Source organism: Physcomitrium patens, chromosome 17 (genome assembly GCF_059467195.1).
Source record: "Physcomitrium patens ecotype Gransden chromosome 17, ASM5946719v1, whole genome shotgun sequence".
NCBI lineage: Eukaryota > Viridiplantae > Streptophyta > Bryopsida > Funariales > Funariaceae > Physcomitrium > Physcomitrium patens.
Window position 1 is genome coordinate 11,210,946 of NC_143426.1, and position 24,810 is coordinate 11,235,755.

The 24,810-nt window shown below is 38.8% G+C and overlaps 4 protein-coding genes across 7 annotated transcripts; 2 read left to right on the plus strand and 2 right to left on the minus strand.

Annotated features, from left to right (window-relative positions):
- The first annotated feature begins 422 nt into the window (after positions 1-422).
- Positions 423-1,835, plus strand: LOC149987554 (uncharacterized). Its single transcript, XM_090243758.1, has 2 exons — positions 423-878; positions 1,419-1,835. Exons 1-2 carry the CDS (start codon positions 525-527, stop codon positions 1,428-1,430), a joined length of 366 nt encoding a protein of 121 aa, XP_090099884.1. The 5' UTR covers positions 423-524; the 3' UTR covers positions 1,431-1,835.
- Positions 1,836-3,434: 1,599 nt separating this feature from the next.
- LOC112294187 (ADP/ATP translocase) lies at positions 3,435-5,823 on the minus strand. Its single transcript, XM_024544418.3, has 3 exons — positions 5,757-5,823; positions 4,129-5,016; positions 3,435-3,967 (listed from the first exon to the last, which is right to left on the minus strand). The coding sequence occupies exons 2-3, from the start codon at positions 4,993-4,995 to the stop codon at positions 3,671-3,673; spliced, it is 1,164 nt and encodes a 387-aa protein (XP_024400186.1). The 5' UTR covers positions 4,996-5,016; positions 5,757-5,823; the 3' UTR covers positions 3,435-3,670.
- A 2,603-nt stretch (positions 5,824-8,426) lies between these two features.
- Positions 8,427-11,169, plus strand: LOC112294188 (ADP/ATP translocase). 3 transcript variants are annotated; one of them, XM_090243760.1, is made up of 3 exons: positions 8,427-8,603; positions 9,603-10,490; positions 10,652-11,169. In XM_090243760.1, the coding sequence occupies exons 2-3, from the start codon at positions 9,624-9,626 to the stop codon at positions 10,946-10,948; spliced, it is 1,164 nt and encodes a 387-aa protein (XP_090099886.1). In that variant the 5' UTR covers positions 8,427-8,603; positions 9,603-9,623; the 3' UTR covers positions 10,949-11,169. The 3 variants fall into 3 exon arrangements, with proteins under 3 accessions (XP_090099886.1, XP_090099885.1, XP_024400189.1); XM_090243759.1 differs by having other exon boundaries at positions 8,427-8,494; positions 9,594-10,490; XM_024544421.3 differs by having other exon boundaries at positions 8,427-8,494.
- Positions 11,170-11,706: 537 nt separating this feature from the next.
- Positions 11,707-17,601, minus strand: LOC112294184 (uncharacterized). 2 transcript variants are annotated; one of them, XR_016497965.1, is made up of 8 exons: positions 16,280-17,010; positions 15,458-16,051; positions 14,828-15,320; positions 14,309-14,650; positions 13,488-13,840; positions 13,192-13,324; positions 12,576-12,840; positions 11,707-12,277 (listed from the first exon to the last, which is right to left on the minus strand). XR_016497965.1 is itself a non-coding variant. In XM_024544414.3 (8 exons), the coding sequence occupies exons 1-8, from the start codon at positions 16,736-16,738 to the stop codon at positions 12,026-12,028; spliced, it is 2,919 nt and encodes a 972-aa protein (XP_024400182.1). In that variant the 5' UTR covers positions 16,739-17,601; the 3' UTR covers positions 11,707-12,025. The 2 variants fall into 2 exon arrangements, 1 of the variants encoding a protein (XP_024400182.1); XM_024544414.3 differs by having other exon boundaries at positions 13,164-13,324; positions 16,280-17,601.
- Positions 17,602-24,810: the final 7,209 nt, after the last annotated feature.

Below are 24,810 nucleotides of genomic sequence, written 5' to 3' on the forward strand. Positions count from 1 at the left end.
GACTTACAAGGCAAGTTTTTCTATGTGTGGGCCACATAGTTAGCTTGATCTTCAAGTTGACAACATGTGTGGCACATGGCCAACTTGTTGACCACGTTTCTAATCCAAAAAGTCAATTAAAGACACCTATGAAGTCAAAGCAGCGTCTATGAAGCTTCTAAGAAGCTTCTATATTAAATACTATAGAATTAACTTACTTTTACCTATTTTTACTTACTTCTACCTATTTGTATATGTAATTATTAGCTTACATGAGTATGTCTGTGACATACCTCCCCCCTTCTCCTCCTAGCTTACAAACATTAAAACTCTTATTTACACTAAAATATTTTAGAGTGTATTTAAAATATAAGATTTGTCTAGAATGGCTTATGGCATTTATATTTATACATATATGTTTATTTTTTATTGCTTAAATTTAACAAAATTTCATAACATATCTCATGTAGTTCGTTTATTTACTTTAAATTACTCATTTTGTTTTGAGAATATTTTATTATAATTGAATGTGACTGCACAAGAGGATGTTCGCCGAATGCAGCAGCAGTCCAGGGCAGCGGTTTGTGGAGCACGTGGAAAGATTGTGGAGCATACAAGTCAGCGAGGGGAGCATGATGGGGAATCCACGGGGTCTATTTCGTCCTGCTGTGTGCCTCGTGCGTTGGCCCTCGTTCTCGGTGGGAGCCGCGGGAGCAGTGATGAGATTCGCGAGGGTTCGCGGCATGTTTGATTCGGGTGAGAGAGCGAATGGAAGCAAGAAGTGTCGTGGGGGAACAGCGTCTGATATGAGGGAGTGTGAGCAGTTCCGGGTCTTGGGACGCTGTGCATTTGGTTGGCGCTACGTGGGTGTGTGGACGGATTGGGAGCGTGCGATACGGGTGCGCATGGCATGGCGAAATGTTTCCGTGGGGGTTGGGAAGTGTGTTTGAGGTTGTATTGTTGCGGAGATGTAGCAGAAAGCTGTGCGAGTGTGGTTGTAGAAGTTGTGCGATAGCCGCGACCGTTGTGTGCGATGAGGCAGGGTAACTTTTATGTTGTTCACGTTTTGTCGAGTGACTTGATTGGGTGGGCATGTCGGGGTTGTCGATGAAGAGGGCGTGGACTTTTGGGAGCGATGGTGTGCAGAAACTGAAGGTGCAAAAGTGCTGATGAAGTGGACTGCATTCAGCGATTTGCAGTTGGACTGAAGAAGCAAAAGTGTGCGGATGAAGTGTGCTAAGTGGGCAGATGAAGTGTGCTAAATGTGCTAAGTGTGCAGATGATGTGGAGTGAATATAGCGATCTGGAGTGGGACAGTCAACATAGGAAGTGGAATCGAAGTGGAGTCGAAGTGGAGTAGGTACAGTATAAAGAGAGTCAAGGGAACCACGTATTGTTTATTCTCACCTTTCTCCCTCTTGTGCATCCTTCTTGTGCAGCATGGCGCTTAGGACCCTGAACCTGGTTTTCCTACTCCTTTGCATGTCTCAAGCTTTGCCAAGGGAAGGCTTGAGTGGGGCATGCCACAACTCGATGGGGACGAGGAAACATTTGAGGCCTAGAATTCCAATGTGGCTTCCTGTGCCGGGTGCACTGCCTCCCTTGGGAGAACTTCTTCCCCTGCCAGCCTTCATTCCACCGTTTTTGGATCTTTGGCCGACTACTACTAGCTCATCTACTTCCACTCCTAGTGAAGTGAAGGAACCTTAGAAAGTAGAAGTAAATTGTTTAATTGTGTTTTTTTGGCTAGAAATCCAAGAAAATTGTAGTTTACTTGTGCAAATTTTGCACTTGTATAAAAAAACAAAAAAAATTGTAATACAACTTTCAATTGAACACGATTTTTGAAATTTAAACCCTGGTGACTAGTTGATTTGCGAGTAGTTGATGATCGAGTTTATTTGCAAGGATGTGTCTTTCTGTGATCGCCATTGACTTGTGATACAATTTCGGGCATTGGAGTTTGAAGCTTGAATTTTGGGTTATTAATGTAATTGTGATTGTGTTATATATATATATATATATATATATATATATTCATGTTTTTGTTTCTTGCTTTTTATGTTGTGGTATGATGATGGTTACGTTGGATCGGAAACCGCAAGTTAGCAAGCATGTTTGAACGCAATGCATCAGCAGCAGAGTCCTCATACAATTGACAGCGATGCAAGAGGAAGCTTGAGCATGGCCTAGGAGTATTTATTCAGCGGAGGAATAAAATACAAGAATGGAGGAATATATATTATTTTTATGCGACTATTTGCTTAACGAAATCAACAATATCAACCACAATCATTGAGGGTTACTTGATTGGGCTTGGGAAGCTTCCATACGGATCCTTCAGATTGGCCTTCAGTGATGTACTTCCTGTTCTAAAGTTTTTCCAAAATTTAAAGCAGCCAATGTGTGTACCGTGAAGCATTTATGCTCCAGGATACAGCTTTGGCATTAGCGACTGATTTTACTATGAACAAAAAACCAAAAAGTTAAAAGTTCTTCTGTATTTTTATCTCTTCATTATGAACAGAGTATTCTTTGTAGCATTGCCATTTAGAGGGCTCCCTTATGTTCTAGAATGGCTAGAGCTTAATGATTTGTGTTTACACGAAATGGAGTATGTCTAGTGTTCAGATTATGTGATGTCAGATACAGACATTTTCAGAGAATGATAATTATTTTTGTTGTGGAGTTCTATTTTTTGCATGTAAAACTTTATAGAATTTTGCTGTATATAATTAGTTTGAGGCATAACATTTCTCTTGTGTAAAGTCCTAAAGTCCAAAAAGCCCAAGCCCAATTTCAATGCACACTCAAAGCCACCCCTTGCTTCCAACTCTGCCTTGCACACACCCGCGCATCCCGATCATCCTCTTGTGCAACCACAGCCAATCTTCATACTTGATATCAATGAATTTAAGTAAAGATAATTACTGCGAGGATAATTACAGGTAGGTGCAAAGACAGTTACTGCGAAGATAGTCATATTTGGAGAACGCCACCCACCGCAATTAACCGACAACTTTCATGACGAAAGCTTCTCGGTAAAAACATGACGGATGAACTACCTGTAGATTACTGTGATGTTTCCAATTTGGGGGGTATCAGATGTGAAAACTTCATGGAGTAACCAAAAAGAGTACTTCAAACGAAGAAGAGATGTTGGACAACTACATCAGGGACACCTTTTTGCATGCAACAATTTTCGAGAGTACAATTTTAGGGTAACAAGTGCATGCTTACCACTAATCCTACAAGACCAGTGAAAAGGGTATCACATAAGTGCAAGAGCGATTCCAAGTCTAGCTTTCTTTCACCAGTATAACATTAATTCAAACCACAATCTAGACTTCCATCAAGAACAACAATTCATACGGCTGGCATCAAGTAGGAAAGTCAGTTCTCAAACTCACTACAAAAAAATCAAAACAAACTCATCAATGGACATGACAAAGATATATCGAAAAAGAAGACATTGCGTGCCACGGCATTTTAAAAACATGGACTACAATCAGCGAAGCCATAACTAAAGTCCCCTATAACTCAATTTCAATTTCAAGGGTGCAAAATTAACACACTACGCAGCTAACCGTAGTGTAAATGAGCACAACTGCAGGATAACTGGAAAAGCATTCAGAAATATATCAGGAAACTGAATGCAAGTCTAATATAGTCGTCGTCTGGCTATGCAAACCTAGCCGCTGCCGCCCGAGTACGCCTTCCCCAAAAGCAAGATCTGCAACTGATCGTATCCCGACAACACTCCAGCTCCTGCCACCGCACGCAATATGTTCGCACCCGCACCCTTGAACAACGACTTCGTTCCCTCCTTCGCCACGATCTGCCTGAACGCGTCCATCGATCCGTTGTACTTCACTGCCTCTCCCGATGTCATCATCATCCTACGCCTCACCGTGTCGATCGGGTACGAAGCCAGGCCTGCTCCGATCGTGATTCCCCATCCCAACATGAAACTCGCCAAAAAGTTGCCCTGCGCATTCCACACAACAACACACCCACTCCCTCGTCAGTCCCGTCTCCCATCACCACACCAAGTCCCCCACACCCCCTCCTTTTCATTCCATCCTACCATTCTCCCATCCTACATTCCCCTCCCCTCTCCTCCCCTCCCCTCATCCAACCAATCCATACCTCCAGGCTGCCCACCAGCACCACCGGCTTCAACGAATCGTAGATTCCGAAGTACAGGCCCCTGTACACGATGATGCCCGCGCACGATATCATGAACCCTCTGTACAGCCCCGCAATTCCGTCCGTCGCCAGCGTCTTCTTGTACACGTCCACCAGCCCGTTGAACTGCCTCTCACCTCCTCCCTTCTTCGACGACTTCGCGTCGTTCGCCAGCCGCGTCCGCGCGTAGTCCAAAGAGTACACGAACAGCAGCGACGACGCTCCCGCCGCACCTCCCGACGCCAAGTTACCCGCGAACCACTTCCAGTATCCGTCCTTGTCCTTCTTGTACCCGAACAGCGACTTGAAGTAATCCTTGAACGCGAAGTTCAGCGCCTGCGTCGGAAAGTATCTGATCACGTTCGCCGTGTTTCCCCTCCACAACGACATCACTCCCTCGTCCTTGATCGTCCGCCCGAAGCACTCGCCGATCCCCTTGTATGGATGCGACAGACGCCCCGACTTCAACATCTCGTCCTGGTTCTGGATCAGCAGCTTCACCCGCTCGATGGGCGCCGCCGCCGTCTTCGACACCGCGGCCGACACACCTCCCATCAGAAAGTCCGTCATGAACGCAGTGAATGTCTTCTCGCTCGCGGCCGGCACGAACACATCCTGAGACATGTTCCTTGCACCCATCACGTTCATCGGGCACATAGCGCCGAACCCGCTCTGCCTGGCCAGAGCACCCAGCTTGGCAGCGGCAGCCAAAGGGCTGCTGTACTCCGGAGCAGAGTACATCGGCCGGCTAGGCGCCAACCTGGACGCCAGGTATGAAGATCCACCCATCTTGCTCACCACGGAGGGGCATCGAGGAGTTTCTGCCATTGTTCACAGAAAACCTGGTTCCTGCAGAATCAACTGCACCATTAGTGCTGAATGATGATAATATTTTCTTCAGAGTTCATATCCTTCACAATTTAGTAAAGCGTAATTCTAGACTTCGAAAAAAAAACGACATTAGACTCTTTATCACAAGTTAGTTGTAGGAAACCTCTAAATCTATGAACGAGTAAAATTACTCTGATCTGGACGAGGAGAAACATCTACATACAGATAAATCCACTCGATTAATCAAGATCGATGATAATGTTGCAGATTACATGTGTCGCTGGTTATGATATTCATCAAGAACACCACGCGCACTTCCAAATAATATGAACACGAAGAAACCTACATTAAGTACTATCTGAACTTTCAAAAACAAGTGCGGAGGACACTTTTCCACTAACACGTCACCAGAGTAGGATCTCTACATGAGGAGGTGCGTTTCCCAAGTAGTGTGCTGTATTATTGAGGCGAGAAATTAGATCATCGCATTTCACATTCTCGAGTCCAAGCGGGAAGAATTGAAACTTCTCTGCAAGTCACCGATGAAGCACATCGACACCATTGTACCACTGACGCAAATAGACACCAGAGGGCACGCATCCTCGCTCCGTACAATGAGCAAGCAAAAGACCGCAAGAGATCGCGCACCAACACGCTCTAAACCAAGACACGCGGAAGGACTTCCGACTTCCTCGATGTCATAGCAACAAGATTAGTGCAATTTTATCACACAAACGAACTGAAGATGTGCAACTTACCAGGGAACCCTTCAAGAAGGGCAGCGCTGAGCGGCGGCGATGCAGAACCCCAGGAGATCAAAGAGCGAGCATCAAAAAGAAGGCCGTTGTGGGCAGGGTTAGGGGTCAAATGCGCCTTCTCTTCGCGTCCTTGGCCGGGTTAATCGCGGGGGGCCATTCACGGGTACCCGGCGAGAACCGGGAGTAACCGGTAGCGCCCCTGCACTCGTGTCAACAGAGATGACTGGCAACTGAATGTAAAGCGAGGCCTTTCTCTTGATAGAGCTGGAAGGTCTTAGAACGGATCAAGTTCCCCCCGGACACCGTCCTTCGCCGGTGACCCACCGTTTGGTTAAGGCAATCCACCCTTGCCGTTCGCTTCATTTCCGTTCCCTAACCTCCACTAGCCTTTCTCACTTTTGGGAACGTGTGCTATTCGAGTTCGACTGGAGTGATTGTCATCAAGGCAGCGTTTTTCAGACATCGTTTCATGGATGAATGTGTTGAATGGGGTGCTTCAGTGGATGAGATCCGACCCGTGGTAGATCTGTCACGATGAGGTCATTGGCCCCATCGGAAAGAGAAGTATGACCTAGTTTTGTCATGAGCATATTCTAACCTATTCCTTTTTCATGACATACTAATGTTAGATTTTTTAAGAAATTATAAATTTTTTTCATAACGAAATAAATTTATTATACATATACAACCATGTTTTGTGGAACTTAACATGACTTTTCATAGTAAAAAGTTGCAAAAGTAGTCGGATTTAATCAAAAAAGTTGATTTTGTTAGCACTCTACTTCAGATTTTCTTAAAATTCTTAAAACAAATGTGTAAAATTCGAGAGATAATTCAATTGAAGAATGATTAATGTTCTTGTGATGTGATATTAGTCAAGTATTAGTAAATTTCTACAGTGATTTGCAATATTCATGAGTAGAGTCATGACAACATCCGCATATTCTATCATTTTGTCTACAATTACAAGTTGATTTGTAAGTATCTTTATCTTATTGATGTATGCAATAAAGTTTTCATCTTCTTTTATCTTGCAAGTGATGAATTTCTTGCAAGAGTATTGGAAAATTTCTCACTTTCATAAATATTGTAAAGAAACTTCCATGCTTTAATTGGTCTTTAATAAGCAATAATGTGAGAAAAGTTAAATTTATCAATATTGATTGCAATCAATCAAAGAGCCTTCTTCTTATAAAGTTTGTGCTCTTTTTTGTCCTTTATATTAGAATGCATGCTTGGAGGCTCTTTACTTTCATCTATAATATTCCAATATCCAAAGAAGCCAACAAAAGATTTATTTTTCATCTTCTAATGGTAGATATTGTCACCTCTAAACTTTTCAATGACCCTTAAGCCTCCACCTTCACTTGAAACCATGTCTAAAAAAGAGATGTATCAAAAAAGATCAAGAAAAGGAGTCTTAAAGTTTTCAAAATCAGTAAGAAGGTATTTTGCCTCAAAATCCTGTAATGCATTTTTTGTAAATAAACTAATATTTTTCTATTTAAAAATACACTCAACTTCACTTTTAAGATTTTTTACAAGCCCTAAGAACAATGCAAACATCTCAAATGAGAATTATAAGTCTTTGATCACTTCTATGCTCACAAATCACCTCATAGTACCATAAAAGGCATTTTAAACACCTTATGCTTTTTTAACACCTCAAACCACAAAGTTGATTCACCAAAGATCTCTCTTAGCAAAGAAAACATGATTCACCAAAGATCTCTCTTAGCAAGAAAACATGATACAAGTGTTTTAAAACATCACTTCGAAATGTAAAAAAAATATCAAATAAAAAATGCATTTTATCACAAAAATATCAAATTGATAAATATGAATTTGGATTTGAATCTAAAATTTGGGAGATTTGAAATCCTATTATTAGCAAATATAAGACAATATACTTCTTACAACTTTGTTATAATAGATGTAAAAATAAATGAGATTAAGATTTGTCATTTAAAATAGTATTGCAACAATAAAACTAAAATAATAAAACAATATATTTCTTTTGCAAAGTGAAAAACCTATAATACAATTAAAGAATGCAAAATATTACTCTTAATATCAACCTTTGATATTAAGTCTTATTTTATCTTTCTTGTTTGTTAAGATTTTAAAATAAAATAATAATTGGCTAATAATTTTGAATAAATTCATAGATGGATGGATGAAGAAATATAATATCCAAAGAGACACTATTGTTTTTAATATATCACATATGTACACATATACATACATACATATATACACACATACTCATGTACACATATACATATATCAAAGATATTCATATCCACACATACATACACACACATGTATACATGTTTTTTCCGAAAAAAAAAAAGAAAAAAGAAAAAAGAGAATTGAGCCTACGTAAATGAGGAGAAAAAGCAGAAAGGTAGAATTCCGGGACTTCAAAGTGAACGTTTGCACGGGATTCAACACGCTTCATCCATTTCAAAGTGCACCGCTACATGAACCGTTCAGTTGCCGGCACCGCGGCCTCTTTGCGGCATCGGCAGAGGTGGGGGGGCGCCGTTCTCCGGCACTCACCAATCACCGAGTGCATCGTGGACCCGGGTCCTGCAACGACCTGGCCTGGCAGACAGCCAGAAGGCATTTGTTCTGCGAGCATTCACTTGATATCTCTCTCATTCGCACTCGTGCTGGTCGCTTTTGTGCTCCACTCCGCCGCTCAGTTACTTGCCCCATCCTCGCTGCTCCTACTGGTACTTCATTCTCCTCTTTCCTTTTCCGAGCTATTAATTTTTTCTGTTAACAGTCTCTTCCGGATCGGTTCAGATTTTGCTCTGATTGCTTCCGATTTTGTCAATGCGGGTGAGAGTCCGAGACTTTTTGTGCTCAGTCTTCGTGTGATTTTTATTTATTTATTTATTTTTTGTAAGAGTATGATCTAGACCGGCCGCGGAAGTTTTTATTGTTTGAGTAGCTCTGAGTGTAATCGGGGTTCTTAATTTGTGGATCCTGTCCCGGTTGCCTAGAATGTGATCTAGCAGCGTGTGGTTGTCTTAGGGTTTAGTTATCTGTGGCTCGATTTGTGTCTATGTCGTCCTGGTTTATCAGATTAAACCTGTGGCTCTCGTCGAGGTTGCCGATGGGTTTGTAAAGTATGTAAAGTCGTTTATGTTAGACGCGGTTGCATGAACTCTAGACGATGATGGTCCAGTTTCACAACACTTATCGTCTGTTACTTCTACATTGTTACGTTATCTTTCCGCTCGGTTGGGGACACGTAATACTATTGTTGCATGTTTCGACGAAATTTGAAAGGCGTGGCCATGGTCAAGTATCTTGAACTAAGTATCCTGTTCGGGATGCCAATCTATTTTGTTCCACATGTGTGATGACACATTTAGGAGATTTTCTTTAAAAAGTAGTATCTTATGTCGGTTTTCCTAATGCTACGACTGCGTCGTTCAGATGAAGAGCCTTACAATAATCCGTATGTGTGCCCACTGTATTTACCCCTTGATGCATCTTGCGTACCCTCATCGACGTTTTATTTAGCTGTCATACGCGCTGCGTGGATCCATTCCTTGACTAACTTGGTTAATTTTGTATAAATAAGCTTTGTGAATTATTTAACAGCTTGACCAGTATTGACATTGTGAATTCACTGCAACGGCCTATTGGTGGATTTCATCGAGTCGCTTTCTAGCTTCTGATAGTGCTCAGATCGTCTGACAGATTTGATGACGGACATGTTTCAATTCACGTCTACATGTTGAATTGTTTCTCTATCGTTAGACGTTGAACGCGCTGTGCAATATTGTTCAACAATTCAGATGATTTATATCCTACTGCTAGAATCTGCAGGAACCAGGTTTTCTGTGAACAATGGCAGAAACTCCTCGATGCCCCTCCGTGGTGAGCAAGATGGGTGGATCTTCATACCTGGCGTCCAGGTTGGCGCCTAGCCGGCCGATGTACTCTGCTCCGGAGTACAGCAGCCCTTTGGCTGCCGCTGCCAAGCTGGGTGCTCTGGCCAGGCAGAGCGGGTTCGGCGCTATGTGCCCGATGAACGTGATGGGTGCAAGGAACATGTCTCAGGATGTGTTCGTGCCGGCCGCGAGCGAGAAGACATTCACTGCGTTCATGACGGACTTTCTGATGGGAGGTGTGTCGGCCGCGGTGTCGAAGACGGCGGCGGCGCCCATCGAGCGGGTGAAGCTGCTGATCCAGAACCAGGACGAGATGTTGAAGTCGGGGCGTCTGTCGCATCCATACAAGGGGATCGGCGAGTGCTTCGGGCGGACGATCAAGGACGAGGGAGTGATGTCGTTGTGGAGGGGAAACACGGCGAACGTGATCAGATACTTTCCGACGCAGGCGCTGAACTTCGCGTTCAAGGATTACTTCAAGTCGCTGTTCGGGTACAAGAAGGACAAGGACGGATACTGGAAGTGGTTCGCGGGTAACTTGGCGTCGGGAGGTGCGGCGGGAGCGTCGTCGCTGCTGTTCGTGTACTCTTTGGACTACGCGCGGACGCGGCTGGCGAACGACGCGAAGTCGTCGAAGAAGGGAGGAGGTGAGAGGCAGTTCAACGGGCTGGTGGACGTGTACAAGAAGACGCTGGCGACGGACGGAATTGCGGGGCTGTACAGAGGGTTCATGATATCGTGCGCGGGCATCATCGTGTACAGGGGCCTGTACTTCGGAATCTACGATTCGTTGAAGCCGGTGGTGCTGGTGGGCAGCCTGGAGGTATGGATTGGTTGGATGAGGGGAGGGGAGGAGAGGGGAGGGGAATGTAGGATGGGAGAATGGTAGGATGGAATGAAAAGGAGGGGGTGTGGGGGACTTGGTGTGGTGATGGGAGACGGGACTGACGAGGGAGTGGGTGTGTTGTTGTGTGGAATGCGCAGGGCAACTTTTTGGCGAGTTTCATGTTGGGATGGGGAATCACGATCGGAGCAGGCCTGGCTTCGTACCCGATCGACACGGTGAGGCGTAGGATGATGATGACATCGGGAGAGGCAGTGAAGTACAACGGATCGATGGACGCGTTCAGGCAGATCGTGGCGAAGGAGGGAACGAAGTCGTTGTTCAAGGGTGCGGGTGCGAACATATTGCGTGCGGTGGCAGGAGCTGGAGTGTTGTCGGGATACGATCAGTTGCAGATCTTGCTTTTGGGGAAGGCGTACTCGGGCGGCAGCGGCTAGGTTTGCATAGCCAGACAATGAAGAATTTTACATATCAGCCTTCGCTATGCGCTGGGCCTAGCGCCTCCGAAAGAGAAAAAAATTATTTGTCTGCCATGGGGACTTCATTTTGCAGCGCAGTTTGTTGTGTCCCTCGGATTTAGACTTGCGAGGGGTCGATGTCATGAGATATGAGCACATTTTTTTTGTCCTTCTAATAAGCTATTCTTAGTTTTTGATCACCTCATTGTATGGTACTTGTGCTTTCTTTATGTGTGTACAAAGGTGTCATGTCTTTTTTGGCATGTGGTTAGTGGTTTGTGCGTGGTGGTGTTGTCTATTGTTGTGGAATGAGTTTGCGGTATGTAATGAGCAAGGTTGGTTTGGAGCGTGCATGCCGGTGTGAAAGTTCTTTGATCATTAATGTGTTGGTCATCGGAGGGCTTTGTGTCAACCATATTACATCGACCTAGAGCTCTCACCTAGTGTTTATTATTTTGTTTTCTCTGGTCATTTAAAATATGTTGGTAATAACTATATGACATGTAATTATATTATCTACAATTAATGCAAATTGATTAAATTTTTGATTCAATAAAAGAAATTGATGTTTGCAATGAGCACCAATATGTTTACCAAAATATGTCGGTCGATTATTAATGGCATACCTTAAACAAATCCATTGAAGATTAAAGATGTCTTTTGATATAGATGTATTTTAATAGTGTAACATGAAGTATTTACATTAGGTGAAGTTTGTATAAAGGGCTGACACTTCCTTGGTTTCGTTGCCTTTTTTTTTCTTTATTTTTTTTTTCTATTACAATAAACATTACGATATTTTCTTTCATGTATCTTAAACTCTAGAATATACAACATGTTCGTCTTGAATGAAAAACAAACTACAGAATTATAAAGAGATGATAAACGTTTCTAACTAAAGTTTCCAGGAATGAATTCTTTCGCCTTCAATTCGTTATTCGGTATCTACTGGTACAAGCCAAACATCCTATTCTTCAAATCTCAGTGAGGAAGGGCTCTTTTTCTTTGTCATGGCATTGGAATCCAATTCACTCTCGCATTATCTCAACCTTTTTTCTACAGAACATGAATCTCTTGGTTGAGAGAATGATAAAGCAGCTCCTCACGTTTAACGAAATCTGCATCCAAAAATTTGGCGACAAAAGCCCATAATCTATACACATCCTCAAATGTGGACACAAAGCCAAGGGCTGCAGTCACGACTGAGATTTCGGAGTGGCGGTCATGCTTGCTGGCGTTTGAAGCTCGAGGAGAGTCAGTCTTGCCATCATTACTTTCCACTTCGGCACCTTTGTTGAACCATGATCCCTGTCTCACAATAACGATGTTAGGATGTATAGTACAGAGGACGAAACAAAGATTACTGACAGTACACTCCACAAGCTCTCTATCTCAAAGCTTCCAAAAGCACTGTCCAAATGGAAAAAGTAGAAGAAATTAGAACAGAACAGGTTCCTTTCTGCTTAAATAATACGGCAAGACGTCATGCAAATCAACTTCTTCAGGAACGCGAATGTGTCACCATTTAGTCATATTGTGACCATTTCGAAGCATGCATGACAAAGTTTGGTGCCAGGTACTGTAGAAGAAAAACCAGTTGACTTACAACAAGGTCAGTGGAGCCTTCAGGATACACAATATTGCAAAGGGTGCCGAGGCCCAAAGAAATGCTGTTCCGATCAGCCAAGCGCTGCACGAGTTCTGTTCGAATAGGTACTCCATTCCAGTCAAACAGGTTGAATGCCATCGCTTGACCTCTGTCCAAATGCACTTCGGGACCATAAATGTGCACGAGATTCGCTCCCTGCCTGTCACTTTGTGCTGGATGCCGTAGTTTGAGAAGGGCATTGACTATCCAGTTGATCAAATATCTGTTTCAGTAACCAAAGCCAACAGTAGCACTGAGTCGGTTAAAAGAAATGTGAGCTTCGCACGGAAACTTCCATGGTGCTAGGCGTCCAGTGAGCCAACATTACCTCCATTATTAACAATCGATAGATACGCTTCAAGCATTCCGTATGTACTATTGGCAGACTGTACCTTGACTTAGCATACACACAATATGCGTACAAAACACGGTACCAAAAACTGTAAAGAGAATGGAACTTCTTGTGTTCAGAAGTTTCATTCTCAACACAGTTGTTGGTGAAATAAAAAGCAGCAATCTTCTGAACAAGCTGTTAGGTCACTTAACCGGAATCTCAGATTGATTTTGCTGAGACCTTGAGAGTCAACATGGTCTAATCCACTGCAGATGACAGGATCTTCATCAAGCATGCCACTGTTGCTCGGTCCCACGGCATGGAAGGGTCCCTGCTCAGGCATGGCATACTGAACCTCCCACTGACTGCTACCCTGCGATCATTTCCAAATTTTTTGGATTCAAGAAGATACTCAGGCATGACTTGATTATTATAATATTGGATTGGTTTACAGACGAACATTAAATGGCAGCTCCGATATATAGTTAAAGGCAATTGATAAGCAAATATGTCCATGGTGGTTTATGGAGACATACCACTTCAAGGCTCAATGGTTGCACACGCCCCTCATATGCACCACTAAAATGGCCATCATTAGAATCTACAAGATCAGCAGATCGTGTTTGCTCCTCTTGAGAGGAGCCCTCTGCATGTCTCTCCTCTCGTGAAGAGTAATAAGGATCATCTTTGAACATTATGTTCGATTTCAGCTCATCAGTTTCTGACCTTGCTTCAACTTCGTTTACGATGTTCTCCCCGTGTTCATGCACAAGTAATTCCTGGTTTTGAGCCACTTGTAAATCTTGGTCCTGTTTATCCTCAAACCCACCAGTAGACTTAGGAGTACTACAAAAAAGTGGACTACAAATCGTAGAAGATTCATTATTACCTGAAATCATGCAAACAATCCTACACAGACGTTAGTAACGGATCAAACCACGGACAACGGAAACAGTTAATTTTAGGCCGGAATTTGTCAAAGTTAGAATGATAATATCTTAACTCGGTCCCAGAATCCTCAATTTCAGAAAAAAGAAAGTTCAACAACCGACTACCACTACGGATGACCTCTGTCGAATGGAAACAAATCTTTAATTGAACTAAGAGGAATTGGCAATCGCACACTTTGCAGCGAAATCAACTACGCCATTTCAATTGACGTTGTACAATTTCCAGGTACTATAGTCGATACAGGGAATGAAAGTGACTATGGTAAGTTAACACTCAAGTATTCCAGCCAAAATTATATGATCCACGTTGAACACCATCGCATATGGCACTACGAACACGAGCGAAGATGAAGGCCAGACAAACGACTTTATGAAAGAATGCTATTATGGGGTAGGGGATCCATTACCAGTCTCATTGTCAGCGGCTAGGTGTGAGTCTTCATATGGTAGTGAGGTATCAGCACACTCATCAACATCCTCCTGAATTCTACTCAGGAAGCGATTATCAACTTCCCTCGAAGAAGAGGCTTTATCCTGAGTTCTCAAAGCTCTCTCTCTATCAACGTTTCCATTTGTGATTTCTGTACTCGGATCTTTGACCATTTCTAAGAAAAAGCGATTCTCATCTTGTAGAGAATGTCTTTCAATCTCTTTAGAAGCACCAGATTTCCCCCCGAACTTTGGTCCTCTCCGAGTCAAAGGAAACTCGGGTCCACATGGCTCTTCCTCCATCTCATCACTTCCGGATTCTGAATTGCGGTTAGCCGTTCTTATTGTCTTATCATACAACCCAAAATAAGGAAAGAGAGATAAAACATTCATGACTTGTCTACACAGAACAATATCCCACATTGAATGCAATCAACCAACACTGCATTTCTGTATAAATATTTCGCCAACGACGAAGGCTCAGAAGAGAAATTTACCTCTTCCTGGAGGATCACGTCCGGAGACCAGTCCTTCATCGTTTCTGTGCACACCGAGTTTCCCTTCTCTACTGTAGATTTCTCCATGCAACGGATCTTTCTCTTCGTCGTCAGACACAAGAAAAGTTGGTCTACAACCATCATCCGATAATGCAACGTTCATTTCTCTATCAGAAGCAGAGATTCTATCTGATACGGCCTCCTCCCCAATGCTGTCTGCATGAACTTGTGCCATTGGACCAGAGAAAGCACTGACAGGATTAACATAATCTGCTGCATCTACATACACATCTGGAACGATCTCAAGGTCATCTGTCAATTGCTCTTCACCTCCTCTTTGCCCCTCGTCACTTGCCGGTGGCACATTTGAACTTCTTGAAGGAATTATTCGAACCATTCCCACACCCCGTGCACGATCTGAAGTGTGTAGATCTTGGATAATAGAGCTTTTTATAAATAAGCATCCAAAACCTGTCGGATCGCCCCCAAAAACCTGAAATGAATGAAGACGGTTGCACTAAGGTCAAAAATTAAACCTAAAACTATCAAGGACACCTTTTGTGTAATCACTAAGGGTCTGCTTACATTCATAATTGTACTTCTATCACAACATATTCACATAAAGCATACCTTGTAGAATGAGGTCACTATGAATTCAGGGCGGAAGAGGGAGAGGGCAAGTGAATCCATTTCCTTGGGAGCTAAAGCAGATGCATCCAGCAAAACGTGCCATTTGTTGGCCTGCGCTTGCGATATCCACTGGAACGAGTACTTTGCTCCAGTCACTCTAGACTGAACTGGGAAAACAAATAATCCCTTGGCAGTCTGATCTTTCTTCTTTTTCTTCTCTTGCAGCTTATACGTCAAATCAGTAGCTGCAATTCTCAAGTTAGGCCACTTAAATGATACATGCATGACTTTAGCGCCCTTTTCCTGAGCTGTTTCAACCATCCAGCTGACAGCATCACTCTCGTAATCATAGACTGTCAATAATCTGTTATTCACATGGAAGGGGTATGACTCAGCGAGTAGTTTGTATGCTGTTCCTCGACTGGCTGTAAAAACCATACAATAATCAGAATCACTCAAATTCATGTAATTCATAATCCTTTTCCTAATACAAGCCTCCACTGATCCTTCTTCTGCTGCTCCGTAGAGTGCATGAGCTGGCAGATTGGCAGAAACGTAGGCCAGATTAAATGATGAACTCTGCCGTTGAAACACCTGACATCCGAAGTACAGTATGTTCAATCACTGACAAAGCTTCAAAAAACACACGCAATCACCACGTAAGTCATCGCCGAATGAAAGTTAATCATCCGTCAAGCCTAGCGCTCTGTGGAGACAAGACATGGCGTAAGCATTGCAAATCGACATTGCATTGCACCTTACTGAAAAGCAACTCTTCACCATGAAGTCAGTTCAAGGGTGGACAGTTACTTAATGACGCACCTGCTGCCAGTAAGAGAAAAGACCAAATCCACAATAATCGAAGCAGGCATACTCTCCCTTTCTCAAATGGCTATATTCACGCTCCCGGAGCTGGTCCACTGCAACAGTATCCACGAATCTAGGATAAACCTGCTTAAATTTTTGGTAGGCATCCTCCAGCGAAGCCAGGCTCTCCGGATTGTTGTAAAAGTCCTGGGTTCCTAGCCCTAGTGCGGTCACCTTGACAAAGTCTTTTCGTGCACTAGTTCTTCCAGCTTGGATTAACCGATCTTTTGAAGCCTTGTTTGTGATCGTAGCTGCCGTGGACACCTTTGGAGATGGAGGGTTAGAATTAGAGACATTCGGATCCTTCCGCCCCTGATTTCGGAAGGAATGCCGTAACCTTGGCAAGCTTCTAATATCGTTTCCTGTGTGAACAACATCCTCTAGCATCGCGTTTTGACAAATTTTGAAAACCATCGGAGAAGATTACGGTCGCAATTGACGAACTCACTTAGCAGCGTCCCCTTCTCATCTTCTTTTCGTCATTGATCACACAAATTTGCTCCCATGTAATACCTCGCAGGCCTTAGCAGGGGCTGAAGGCATATTGGTGTCGATGGTTAAATGTTACCTTAAGTCGACGGTGGGCACAGTGGCAAGACTTTCTAAATCCTTCGCAGAAATCCACACCAAAAAAACACCTGCCACAAAACCTAGGTATCGCAGAGAGCGAAGGACACTACAGAATCGCTTTGAAACATTATCAGGACCACGACCTAAGAACAGAAGTTCAACTGTGTTGTAAAGGTCACGCATCGAGACTCATTCACCGCCGAAGAGAGTTTACCCATTCTTTTAACTAGAGAGCGAAATCCTACTTAACATGTTGTCCAAAGCCTGTGGATCAGAATAGGTCTGTGGTGTGAATATCATATCTAAATTTAGAGATCCGCAGTGGTAGGATGCTTGAGGTTCAATGAAAGAACCCAGCGACGCGGAGAAAGAGAATGGAATCTTTGCAGAAAAACTCATAAAAATGGAGGACCAGCACTGGTAATGCAGATCAGAAGTAGATGATTTCTAGAAGTAGATTAGCGAACATGACATTCCTTGATTTCCGATTCCGGACGGAAGGAGATAGATTTAAAAAGAGGAAACTTAGCCCTTCTCTGACTCGGAAAGTGATCAGCAAGCAAACCTGTGAAAATGGGACACAGCCTCGATGCAAGAGAAAGAGAGGATACGAGAAGCACAGGAAGACGATGAAAGGATCACAGAGGATTCTCAGGTCCGAATAAAAGACCTGAAGGTAGAGAAGCTTTGATTCAGCTTTGCAACACTCAAGGGCAAAATACTGTGAGAGTGCAAGAAGGAGAGGATTTGACGATTTGCATAACCCTAAAGAACCGCATCCCACGAGGGATCGTACAGGTTCAAAATCCAGAAATTAAGACTCTTCACATGAGCGAGTGGGAGAAAAGAAGGTCAATCAGAGCAAAAGTAATGAATGGCTTTTCTGCAGTGGGTGTCCGGCAAAGAGGAGCTGGCACTGAACAACTGAGAGATCCAGTTCTTTCCGGTAATTAAACTTAGTCAATGCACATCTTGACAGAGGGTGGACAGATTTTATTCGGTAAGCTGGGTTCGCGTCCTGCCATCCCAACGCTCTCATTAAAGCTTGGCACCCGCAAGAAATCATGATTACACTCGTCAACATTGACGCAACTCGCAAATCTTTTAAAAGACCATAACACTATGCGGGATGCATATTTACGCACACATGACAAAACACACGTCCCTGCGAGAAACCCTTCCTTAACACCCGTGATCACCCCAAAACCTCCATAGAGATCTGATGGGTTTTAGATGTCAGTCAAGAGAGCCACTTCTTGAAGAAACAAGAGCAAGTTGGGAAAAAGAAAAAGAAAGGTCCAATGCAGGCAATGGCACTGACATTTGCCGATTTCAAGCTTGGGAAGATGAACAGGCTTTATCTTTCGAACAAGTGATGAAGACGACGGCTGTCGGAACCCCTCAGAATTAGATATAGCATAATGAGGCATTCAAGGGCAGAGGAAGTGAGGTATCTTTGACTTTCACCGGCGCAACTTACGAAGCTCGACCCCAGGCGCTGAAAGATCAGAGCTCACCAACTTCCACTGCACACGAAGGGTGAGGGGAACAGCGCTAGAAACAAAGCCTGCTCCCACGATCTAACCACCCACCAGGGGGGCGATCTCACAACAGCCACGACGGCGTAACCAGTAGCACAGGACGTGCGAAGCAGCAGCGTAAAAAACTCACAACCCATGACCAGATGCGGATCAAAAACATGACACTCCGCCCTAAATTCTATCACCATGTTGTCGACGCAACGTGGAGCGTTCAATTTGACCACGTGCTGGTCGCATCCCGCCTATTCCCGCTCTCGGATGCCCTCACGAGGGGCTCCGAGGAGCCCTCGCCACCGTGGCGTCCCTTGCCAACTCACCGCGTGACGCCACTCGTGGCACCCACACCACGCCTTCAGTATTGTTGTACGACACCCTTGTTCGTAACATCCAATGCAAGTGTCATGTTGGAATTTGTGCTTATGAATTTTAATGTCCAATCATGTTTCTAAAGATTGAATGTTTATAGGAACTTTATTGATTTAAAAAAATGTCTAATACAAATTTCCTTACATCATAGATGCCTTATTTTATAGGTTTAGATAAAATATATGAATATTAAGATATGAGATATAGTTTTATATTATATCCTTTATTAAATACAAGTTTATTTCGAATTTATATATTTTAGTTTTGATTATTTAAACTCTTTTGAATAGTACACATTTTATTGTAAGATTTGTAACAATATAAAAATTATATCTTTTCTAACATACATTTTTATTATTTATAAGTCTAAATTGTATGAATTTTTTTATTATTTTATTATTATTTTGTTTCTATTATTCTATGTATTTAATCTTTAAATCATATCATCTTTTTATTTATATAGTATCTGAAAATATATTTCTATTATCAAAAATCATAATATTTTAAAGAAAATATAAGATTGATTCTAATAGTTGCTAAATTGACCTATTCATCCTAGCCATCATCAAAAAAATAGATCATCACTTATTTTAATTCTCCTTAACTAGATTTGCAATTAATAAAAAAAGTATTTAATCTATTTTTATCATGGTTACAATTATAGGAACATTTCATCATGATTATAATGATAAGAATAATAGAATATAAATAAGGATACTTGTTCTTAGATATTTTATCAAAGTTGCAACCACCTTTGCTACTAAGTTTAAGATGAATAGACTTCTTATAGGAATAAGGTGGATAATTATTTATCTCTCCAAATTTTGTGGGGTTGTTTCTTTAATGAATAATTTTAACTTAAAAAATGATTGGAAGAAAAATATTGTACAAATATATTTGTGTGTCCTATACAACTAGTTGCGCCAATAATTGATAACCAAAAAATCAAATTATTTCTTCATTCTTGTGACTATATACTTTAATGTGTTCTACATTGCAAGTAAGTTCTTTTTCTACACCATGTGGTAGACTTGCTTATGTAGCAAAAGACCAATGTGTGCCACATCAAAGCCTAGTTGCCTTAGGTTCTTTTTGTTATTGTCCCAAAGACTAGCCACAAGCTTTGCTTTTCACATTAATCTATCTTATTCAATACACCTCTTTGGATGCATCTACTATAAATTGGATCTAATTTGAGCTTAGATTGACCTTTGTATAGTCAATCATTGATCTATAATCCAACCACTAGGCATATGTGAATTTAGGAATATGCTCCATATGTTTAGTATCTACATGGAACATCACAATAAATTATATGTTCTTGCAACCTCCAACCTCAATTAATTACATTTATCAACTCACAAATTCCAACAACTCTGACATAGATTACAAATCAAAACTAGCGATATAATATTAACTCTGCAAATTGTAGGATATGTACCGGATGAGACTCAATTCAAATACTAAACTTTAGGTCTAAGACTTATATTTATAAGACCAAGCATGGAAAGTATAGAGAATAATGGTGCTAACATTTCAAATCCAATAATAACAACATGATTACAAGTTTCAACAAAAGCTCTACAAAAGAAAAAAAAAAAAAAAAAAAAAAACAATCTCATTAGCAAAATCTTGTACATAGACATCAAAAAAGGCACAAGCTACCAAACTAGTATTAAGGTAAGTTATGCATGACATCAATCCAATAGTGTAAATTGAAATTGTATCTAGAATTACATATAAATTTGAATAGTACAACAACATAGAAGCAAGTATTAATATTTACAACTTACTCAAAATTATTTTACTTTAATGTCTATAAGTGACTTACAACTTGGTCATAGCACAATCAAAAAGTTTAAAGATAAGCTGTCAAAATAAAAAGGACTTAGTCCATTCAATAAGTATGTGTGTACTTCTCTTATAGGAAATGGTGAGGCATTGACTTTTGCATAAGTACAAGGAATGATAGTGCACAAGATACTACAAATAAGAGAGTTTGTTGGAATCAACTAAATAGATGTCTTCATGAGCATAGACAACTATGCAAATAGAATTAACAATAGGCCTATGTTATGTGGTCTATATTTGCAGTGGTTAATGCTTTGAAATCTGAAGAACTTCACTTAATTTTTCATTGATTGACATGGCTCTTAAAAAAAAAAAACTTATGGTTTTGTAAATAAAAATAATTCATTATTATATGAAAAGTTTATATATAAGGACTAGATTTGTAAGTTTGAAGGACTTTATTTTGATGTTTTCAAGTACCTTGTAATTTTAGACTTATCTTTTTTTTTAATCAAGTCTAAGATTAATACTAATTTAGAATTTTGATCTACTAAGCAATGGATTTATATTTTTTGCTAGCAAAGGATATTCACAATGTAGTTTTATTAGTCTTATATATAAAGTGGTAATCCAATGCTTATGCTTTGTTGGCTTTTGAATATTTGATTGTAGATGGAAGTAAAAGCTTAACTCTAAGTTATAATAGATATAGACCTACTTCAACAACCTTTGAATATAAAATCCAACCTCCAACTTTGAGATTTTTTATCAAATCACTTATTCAACAAACTTGATTGCTAGCAAATAATGAGAGAATAAAAAAGACTAGTATTTACAATAGAGCATTCAATTCTGCATAAGAATATTTAAGATATGATTATGTGTAATCAATAAAGGTAGTAGCACTTGTAATAAAGATCTTTCTTATAAAGACAATATTTTTATCTTATTTTGTAAACATATTTTATGACATATAATGCTAGAGTAAAGAAAACCATTTTTTTCCTTGTAATGGTATGATATAAGTTTCACAATACATTGAATTATAGATGCTTGCTAAGAAACAACATCAAGAGTAATAATTTTACTAGAAATGTGTATAAAATTTTATTTCAAAACTTGTAGTTGTTCAAATACTTGGATTCTTTAATATTTGCTATGGTGAGAGACAGTGGTTATGATTATTGAGCAATAGACTATTAACATGAAGAAATTAGGATAACTTATATAAGCACAATAAGATTAGTTTATATGCAAATAAACACAAATCATATTAGCTTGTATAAGAATATAATCAGATTATATTAGCTTACTAAAGTAATATTTTAATTTCAACTTATATTTAAATTAATTAACCAATGGATCATTATTAATCTAAATTATATTTAAATGAGATTGAAATACCTCTACTATAAATCCAAGTCAATTTGCCATGAGTCTAAGTTAATTTTCAATGCAACAACAACAAAAAGTGAAATATAAACATTACAAGAAGGGCAAATATAGATAGTATGTTTGATAATTTTTTAATTTTTACAATAGTATATATTTGCACTTGTACCTTTAATATTTTTAATTTTCAAAGAAAAATATTATATAGAATATAAATTGACTTATTTACTTGGCCATATAAACAATCTTTTTAATGGCTTATTGCTAAATTTTTCAAATCCATGGTGATTTTTTGTCATGGATATACATATCTATTTTAATAATTACCTATATAATTAAGTAGAAGTAGATAAAAGTAGATTAATTTCATAATATCTTTTAGAAAAGTTTCCTAAAAGCTTTATAGATGTTGCTTTGACTTTACATGTGTTTGTAGTTAATTAATAGACTAGAAACTTGATCAATAAGTTAGCCACATGACATAGATGTTAATAGCTTGTGGAACAAGCCAACTATGTGGCACACATATAGATAACTTGCTTTGTAAGTTAGGTCATATGTTTAGCAAAATGAACACATATTGAAGATCCTATAAAATATGGCTATATAGCTCCTAGTTAGAGAGTATATATGAAGGAAAGAGTGAAGCCTTTTTTATTCTTATGAATGCCTTTCTAGTCCTTAGTCTTGTTTTAAGACTTTTTATTCTTTCTATCTTTGGCAATAGACATTCTAATTCAATATAATACCCTCTTTGAGTAATTTTTTAGTCTTTTTAAGTATTATAAGAATATATTGAGATTATGGTTTTTTGAAATTCATGTCCTTGACATTGTTGCTAATTCCAAAAGTTATTTATATAACTTCTACTATTAATAGAGTAGAACCAACTTCAATATCCAATCAACTACTTTAAAGATAAAATTTAATTTAGTATAACGAATAATTTTCTTATAAAAAATAGAAAATTTACTAAATAAAATTGACTATAAAAATCACTAACTATTGAGACTTCACTATTGTATAACATCTTTTTAATTTGAAATTAATGAAGAAATTCCATTGTGGTTATAAACGTGCTTAAATAAGGACTATTATTGGTGTTTAAGGGACTTATAGCAAACTAAAACTTTTCAAACATAAGATAAAGAATGTGCATCATTCTTATAATAGATATTTAAAAAAATTTATTTCATGGTGGCATGTATATATATATATATATATATATATATATTTAATTTATCTAATTTTATTCTCAAAAAAGTGAAATAAAATAATTTGTACATTTTAAAGATCTTTAGAAGAGACTTTGATGTATAACTTTAGGGTGGAATATTGACCTCTAATATATAATGTCATCATGTAACCAAAGCAAAAAGTACCATTTATCTAAGATTTTACAAACCATTTTTTATGAAGAATCTAAATTTTTTAAAGATATTAATTAGCTTTAATAGCAAAAATAGAAGCAAATTTGGTGCACAAGTTCATCCACTCTATATCAAAAACTTCCTTTGAAGAAGAATTTATTACCTTAGTCTATGCTACAAGAAAGTTGAATCAACCTCCATCTACTCCAAATAGAAAATATTTCTTGTAATTGGCCAATATATCTTTTTGAATGTGTCAAACATAAAGCAAAATTACTAATATAGAAAAATATCTTTAATAGAATTTATTAGTACATAGTCTTTGTTAGCACCAAATATAATGGATTGCAATATTTTATATAATTGAACAAGTTTTGTCAATGTCCAATAAAAGAATGCTTGGATTTTTTTGTAAAAAAATACATCTATAATTGTGAAATATTTATTAAAACTTGTGACATCGACAATATGCAATATGGAAATTTTAAATTTATTTTTTTTATATATCTATAAGCTTATTTTATTTTTTCTATTCTATGATAATATTTTTATATATAAATAAATAATTTTAACTATGTGACATAATTATTTATTTGTATATAATAATATTATCATATAAATATTTTTATATTTTATTAAATTAAAAAAATAGTAATTGAAATAGAAATAGAAATTTTTATTATTATTTTATTTCTTTATTTAATTTGTAGTGATTTTTTATATTATATTTATTTAAAAATTAATAAATACTTTTTAAATAATCTTTAATTCTAAAATCTAGTATTTTTTATACATTTGAAGAAAGTATAATTATTTTATAAATAAAATCACTACATAATATATATATATATATATATATATATATTTCAATTAATTTGAATCTTATAATCTTAAAATATCATTTAATATACTTAATAATATGTCTTTATTAAGAATTGTACTCTTTGCATTGACAAACCAATTTTTTGCATCCATCAATCAAATCTTAATAAATAAATAGATATTTATTTCATGTAAATTTTGAGAAGTCCTATTTTGTAAAAATAAATAATTTTTATAGTCAATACAATACATTCATTTACAAAATAAATTATAATAGGTCTACACTACTTTTCAAATAAATCGTTAAGATATTAGCCATCAAGCTTGTTTTAAGCATGTTCAAGTATCCTTTAATCAACTTGAAGACTAGCAACTAAAAAGAAAGTTACTACATACTTATATGAAATAGAAAAAATTAGAAATAATACTAATAAAGCTTTCTATGCAATGGTATTGTATAGTAACATAGCCATTAGATAAAAGAAGAAAGAAAATATTTTATTATAAAAGATTTTAAATAAAATTATTTTATCAAATTAACTTTAAAATATAAATAATAGACAAGGAGGTAGTAAAAATTAATAAGTGCTAATGCTGCCTTCTTTTAGAAGAGACTTCAATTTACTTTGTAGGA

Excerpts from the sequence above, each read along its gene's own strand:
- LOC149987554 (XM_090243758.1), top strand. The coding sequence starts at position 525 with ATGTTCGCCGAATGCAGCAGCAGTCCAGGGCAGCGGTTTGTGGAGCAC.
- LOC112294187 (XM_024544418.3), bottom strand. The coding sequence starts at position 4,995 with ATGGCAGAAACTCCTCGATGCCCCTCCGTGGTGAGCAAGATGGGTGGA. Across the intron at positions 3,968-4,128 it reads TGCTGGTGGGCAGCCTGGAG|GGCAACTTTTTGGCGAGTTT; the intron begins GTATGGATTGGT and ends TGGAATGCGCAG.
- LOC112294188 (XM_090243760.1), top strand. The coding sequence starts at position 9,624 with ATGGCAGAAACTCCTCGATGCCCCTCCGTGGTGAGCAAGATGGGTGGA. Across the intron at positions 10,491-10,651 it reads TGCTGGTGGGCAGCCTGGAG|GGCAACTTTTTGGCGAGTTT; the intron begins GTATGGATTGGT and ends TGGAATGCGCAG.
- LOC112294184 (XM_024544414.3), bottom strand. The coding sequence starts at position 16,738 with ATGGTTTTCAAAATTTGTCAAAACGCGATGCTAGAGGATGTTGTTCAC. Across the intron at positions 13,325-13,487 it reads AACCATTGAGCCTTGAAGTG|GGTAGCAGTCAGTGGGAGGT; the intron begins GTATGTCTCCAT and ends AAATGATCGCAG. Across the intron at positions 12,841-13,163 it reads AAAATCAATCTGAGATTCCG|ATATTTGATCAACTGGATAG; the intron begins GTTAAGTGACCT and ends TTACTGAAACAG.